The following is a 6000-nucleotide window of genomic DNA, read 5'->3' on the forward strand; positions in this document are numbered from 1 at the left end:
CAGGCCTCCAGAGGTCCCGGTCCAGCCCTGCTCGGAGCGACAGAGAGTGGTAACGTGCTTGACAGTACCTGGAGGCGCAAGGCCTCCAGAGGGCCCGGTCCAGCCCTGCTCGGGGCGACAGAGAGTTTTAACGTGCAGTGACAGTACCTGGAGGCGTGCCAGGCCTTTAGAGGGCCCGGTCCAGCCCAGCTCGGAGCGACAGAGAGTGGTAACATGCAGTGACAGTACCTGGAGGCGTGCCAGGCCTCTAGAGGGCCCGGTCCAGCCCACTAGGAGAGACAGAGAGTGGTGTCGTGCAGTGACAGTACCTGGAGGCACGCCTGCCTCCAGAGGGCCCGGTCCAGCCCATTTAGGAGCGACAGAGAGTTGTAACGTGCAGTGACAGTACCTGGATGCGCGCCAGGCCTCCACAGGGCCCGGTCCAGCCCAGCTCGGAGCGACAGAGAGTGGTAATGTGCAGTGACAGTACCTGGAGGCACGCCAGGCTTCCAGAGGGCCCGGTCCAGCCCACTATGAGAGACAGAGAGTGGTAACGTGCAGTGACAGTACCTGGATGCGCGCCAGGCCTCCAGAGGGCCCGGTCCAGCCCATTTAGGAGCGACAGAGAGTGGTAACGTGCTGTGACAGTACCTTGATGCGCGCCAGGCCTCCAGACGGCCAGGTCCAGCCCACTATGAGAGACAGAGTGTGGTAACGTGCAGTGACAGTACCTGGAGGCGCGCCAGGCCTCCAGAGGGCCCGGTCCAGCCCAGCTCGGAGCGACAGAGAGTATTAACGTGCAGTGACAGTACCTGGAGGCGCGCCAGGCCTCCAGAGGGCCCGGTCCAGCCCAGCTCGGAGCGACAGAGAGTGGTAACGTGCAGTGACAGTACCTGGAGGCGCGCCAGGCCTCCAGAGGGCCCGGTCCAGCCCAGCTCGGAGCGACAGAGAGTGGTAACCTGCAGTGACCGTACCTGGAGGCACGCCAGGCCTCCAGAGGGCCCGGTCCAGCCCATTTAGGAGCGACAGAGAGTGGTAACGTGCTGTGACAGTACCTTGATGCGCGCCAGGCCTCCAGACGGCCCGGTCCAGCCCACTATGAGAGACAGAGTGTGGTAACGTGCAGTGACAGTACCTGGAGGCGCGCCAGGCCTCCAGAGGGCCCGGTCCAGCCCAGCTCGGAGCGACAGAGAGTGGTAACGTGCAGTGACAGTACCTGGAGGCGTGCCAGGCCTCCAGAGGGCCCGGTCCAGCCCAGCTCGGAGCGACAGAGAGTGGTAACGTGCACTGACAGTACCTGGAGGCGCGCCAGGCCTCCAGAGGGCCCGGTCCAGCCCAGTACGGAGCGACAGAGAGTGGTAACGTGCAGTGACAGAACCTGGAGGCGCGCCAGGCCTCTAGAGGGCCCGGTCCAGCCCAGCTCGGAGCGACAGAGAGTGGTAACGTGCAGTGACAGTACCTGGAGGCACGCTAGGCTTCCAGATGGCCCGGTCCAGCTCATTTACGAGCGACAGAGAGTGGTAACGTGCAGTGACAGTACCTGGATGCGCGCCAGGCCTCCAGACGGCCCGGTCCAGCCCACTATGAGAGACAGAGAGAGGTAACATGCAGTGACAGTACCTGGAGGCGCGCCAGGCCTCCAGAGGGCCCGGTCCAGCCCAGCTCGGAGCGACAGAGCGTGGTAACGTGCAGTGACAGTACCTGGAGGCGCGCCAGGCCTCCAGAGGTCCCGGTCCAGCCCAGCTCGGAGCGACCGAGAGTGGTAACGTGCAGTGACAGTACCTGGAGGCGCGCCAGGCCTCCAGAGGGCCCGGTCCAGCCCAGCTCGGAGCGACAGAGAGTGGTATCGTGCAGTGACAGTACCTGCAGGCACGCCAGGCCTCCAGAGGGCCCGGTCCAGCCCACTATGAGAGACAGAGAGTGGTAACGTGCAGTGACAGTACCTGGAGGCGCGCCAGGCCTCCAGAGGGCCCGGTCCAGCCCAGCTCGGAGCGACAGAGAGTGGTAACGTGCAGTGACAGTACCTGGAGGCGCGCCAGGCCTCCAGATGGCCCGGTCCAGCTCATTTAGGAGCGACAGAGAGTGGTAACGTGCAGTGACAGTACCTGGATGCGCGCCAGGCCTCCAGACGGCCCGGTCCAGCCCACTATGAGAGACAGAGAGTGGTAACGTGCAGTGACAATACCTGGAGGCGCGCCTGGCCTCCAGATGGCCCGGTCCAGCTCATTTAGGAGCGACAGAGAGTGGTAACGTTCAGTGACAGTACCTGGAGGCGCGCCAGGCCTCCAGAGGGCCCGGTCCAGCCCAGCTCGGAGCGACAGAGAGTGGTAACGTGCAGTGACAGTACCTGGAGGCACGCCAGGCCTCCAGAGAGCCCGGTCCAGCCCAGCTCGGAGCGACAGAGAGTGGTAACGTGCAGTGACAGTACCTGGAGGCGCGCCAGGCCTCCATAGGGCCCGGTCCAGCCCAGCTCGGAGCGACAGAGCGTGGTAACGTGCAGTGACAGTACCTGGAGGCGCGCCAGGCCTCCAGAGGGCCCGGTCCAGCCCAGCTCGGAGCGACAGAGAGTGGTAACGTTCAGTGACAGTACCTGGAGGCGCGCCAGGCCTCCAGAGGGCCCGGTCCAGCCCAGCTCGGAGCGACAGAGAGTGGTAACGTGCAGTGACAGTACCTGGAGGCACGCCAGGCCTCCATAGGGCCCGGTCCAGCCCAGCTCGGAGCGACAGAGAGTGGTAACGTGCAGTGACAGTACCTGGAGGCACGCCAGGCCTCCAGAGAGCCCGGTCCAGCCCAGCTCGGTGCGACAGAGAGTGGTAACGTGCAGTGACAGTACCTGGAGGCGCGCCAGGCCTCCATAGGGCCCGGTCCAGCCCAGCTCGGAGCGACAGAGAGTGGTAACGTGCAGTGACAGTACCTGGAGGCGCGCCAGGCCTCCAGAGGGCCCGGTCCAGCCCAGCTCGGAGCGACAGAGAGTGGTAACGTGCAGTGACAGTACCTGGAGGCGCGCCAGGCCTCCAGAGGGCCCGGTCCAGCTCAGCTCGGAGCGACAGAGAGTGGTAACGTGCAGTGACAGTACCTGGAGGCGCGCCAGGCCTCCAGAGGGCCCGGTCCAGCCCAGCTCGGAGCGACAGAGAGTGGTAACGTGCAGTGACAGTACCTGGAGGCGCGCCAGGCCTCCAGAGGGCCCGGTCCAGCCCAGCTCGGAGCGACAGAGAGTGGTAACGTGCAGTGACAGTACCTGGAGGTGCGCCAGGCCTCCAGAGGGCCCGGTCCAGCCCAGCTCGGAGCGACAGAGAGTGGTAACGTGCAGTGACAGTACCTGGAGGCGCGCCAGGCCTCCAGAGGGCCCGGTCTAGCCCAGCTCGGAGCGACAGAGAGTGGTAACGTGCAGTGACAGTACCTGGAGGCGCGCCAGGCCTCCAGAGGGCCCGGTCCAGCCCAGCTCGGAGCGACAGAGAGTGGTAACGTGCAGTGACAGTACCTGGAGGCGCGCCAGGCCTCCAGAGGGCCCGGTCTAGCCCAGCTCGGAGCGACAGAGAGTGGTAACGTGCAGTGACAGTACCTGGAGGCGCGCCAGGCCTCTAGAGGGCCCGGTCTAGCCCAGCTCGGAGCGACAGAGAGTGGTAACGTGCAGTGACAGTACCTGGAGGCGCGCCAGGCCTCCAGAGGGCCCGGTCCAGCCCAGCTCGGAGCGACAGAGAGTGGTAACGTGCAGTGACAGTACCTGGAGGCGCGCCAGGCCTCCAGAGGGCCCGGTATAGCCCAGCTCGGAGCGACAGAGAGTGGTAACGTGCAGTGACAGTACCTGGAGGCGCGCCAGGCCTCCAGAGGGCCCGGTCCAGCCCAGCTCGGAGCGACAGAGAGTGGTAACGTGCAGTGACAGTACCTGGAGGCGCGCCAGGCCTCCAGAGGGCCCGGTCTAGCCCAGCTCGGAGCGACAGAGAGTGGTAACGTGCAGTGACAGTACCTGGAGGCGCGCCAGGCCTCCAGAGGGCCCGGTCTAGCCCAGCTCGGAGCGACAGAGAGTGGTAACGTGCAGTGACAGTACCTGGAGGCGCGCCAAGCCTCCAGAGGGCCCGGTCCAGCCCAGCTCGGAGCGACAGAGAGTGGTAACGTGCAGTGACAGTACCTGGAGGCGCGCCAGGCCTCCAGAGGGCCCGGTCCAGCCCAGTTCGGCGCGACAGAGAGTGGTAACGTGCAGTGACAGTACCTGGAGGCGCGCCAGGCCTCCAGAGGGCCCGGTCCAGCCCAGCTCGGAGCGACAGAGAGTGGTAACGTGCAGTGACAGTACCTGGAGGCGCGCCAGGCCTCCAGAGGGCCCGGTCCAGCCCAGCTCGGAGCGACAGAGAGTGGTAACGTGCAGTGACAGTACCTGGAGGCGCGCCAGGCCTCCAGAGGGCCCGGTCCAGCCCAGTTCGGCGCGACAGAGAGTGGTAACGTGCAGTGACAGTACCTGGAGGCGCGCCAGGCCTCCAGAGGGCCCGGTCCAGCCCAGCTCGGAGCGACAGAGAGTGGTAACGTGCAGTGACAGTACCTGGAGGCGCGCCAGGCCTCCAGAGGGCCCGGTCCAGCCCAGCTCGGCGCGACAGAGAGTGGTAACGTGCAGTGACAGTACCTGGAGGCGCGCCAGGCCTCCAGAGGGCCCGGTCCAGCCCAGCTCGGAGCGACAGAGAGTGGTAACGTGCAGTGACCGTACCTGGAGGCGCGCCAGGCCTCCAGAGGGCCCGGTCCAGCCCAGCTCGGCGCGACAGAGAGTGGTAACGTGCAGTGACAGTACCTGGAGGCGCGCCAGGCCTCCAGAGGGCCCGGTCCAGCCCAGCTCGGCGCGACAGAGAGTGGTAACGTGCAGTGACAGTACCTGGAGGCGCGCCAGGCCTCCAGAGGGCCCGGTCCAGCCCAGCGCCGGGCCCACGACTCGCAGCACCTCGCGCCGCACCACCGCCACGCCCTGGCTGACGGCCTCCAGCTCGCCGGCCTGCCGCTCGCACAGGCGGCGCCACCACTCCAGCCGGGCCTCCAGGCGGCTCCTGTCCAGGCGCTCCAGCGCCGCGGCGTGCTGGAGCCCGCTGAGCTGCTGCTCCAGCCCCTCCTGCGAGGACTCCTGCAGGGCGTCCCTGAAGAGCTGGCTGCAGTCGGCGCAGCGCTGGAGGTCCTCCGGCGCGCAGGACGACAGCAGCGCGCTCCTGAGTAGCTGGTGTCTGGCCATCAGCGCCTCCGCCTCTGCGCGCAGCGCGGCGAGGCATCCGTCCATCTCGCCTTACTTTCACTGTCTGCTGGGGTGGAGGTGTGTGTGTGGTTTAGGTCACTGGTAATTTAGACATGCTCCGGCCAACTTGCTGCCCTGGTTACCAGCAAACAATTACCTTCGTCTTGTCGCTCCACGTGTTTATTGTTGACGAGCTGGAAAGAAACGATATTTTTTTGTTGTTGTTGTTACTCGGTCTTAAGGAGATACAACAACAAATTATTCGCAAAGTCGCAGATTATTTCAGTCGAAATAAATAAATAATTCATGTTCACGTGTATTCAAACCATGGCGGGAATCACAAGTACGCTGATGGATGATTATGAAGTTTTCCTGTCAGTTCGTGTCGGTTAGCCCACTCAGGGGCGTTCCCTGACGACGCGACGGTAGGTTTCATCTTGGTGCTTCCAGTTTCCCGCTGCTTCCTTCCGTGTCTGCGCCGTTGTCGCTATTAGATGGCCTTCACGTCAATAAGATTTCAAACTATAATTCACAGAGGCATGGAGACTTATTACACTGAAAGCTTTTAAAAAAAGTTTTTTTAAAAACTAAGCTTCCTGTGTCGTTACATTTGGAAGTCATTCTGACGACATTTGTAAAGTCAATAAATAAAACTAACTTTTATTTTAATGTCATTGTTTGAATCTGTTTATATGAATGGTAAAGCTTCGTTTTAAAGATAAAGTTTTCACTGAAACTTATAAATTATCTTTACCAATAACCATATAATTAAAAACATATGTTATTGAATGCATAGGCGCTATTAAAATTCTAAA

At 62.9% G+C, this 6000-nt stretch overlaps 1 protein-coding gene across 1 annotated transcript in view; it reads right to left on the minus strand.

Annotated features, from left to right (window-relative positions):
• The window catches only part of LOC134539894 (uncharacterized), a 58496-nt gene extending 53266 nt beyond the window's left edge, over positions 1–5230 (minus strand). The window contains exon 1 of the mRNA XM_063382242.1: positions 4838–5230. Coding sequence (XP_063238312.1) covers positions 4838–5230 — 393 coding nt within the window. The remainder of the gene's footprint in view (positions 1–4837) is intronic.
• Between the last annotated feature and the right edge of the window lie 770 nt (positions 5231–6000).

The sequence above is a fragment of the Bacillus rossius genome, chromosome 16, assembly GCF_032445375.1.
Source record: "Bacillus rossius redtenbacheri isolate Brsri chromosome 16, Brsri_v3, whole genome shotgun sequence".
NCBI classification, from domain to species: Eukaryota; Metazoa; Arthropoda; class Insecta; order Phasmatodea; family Bacillidae; genus Bacillus; species Bacillus rossius.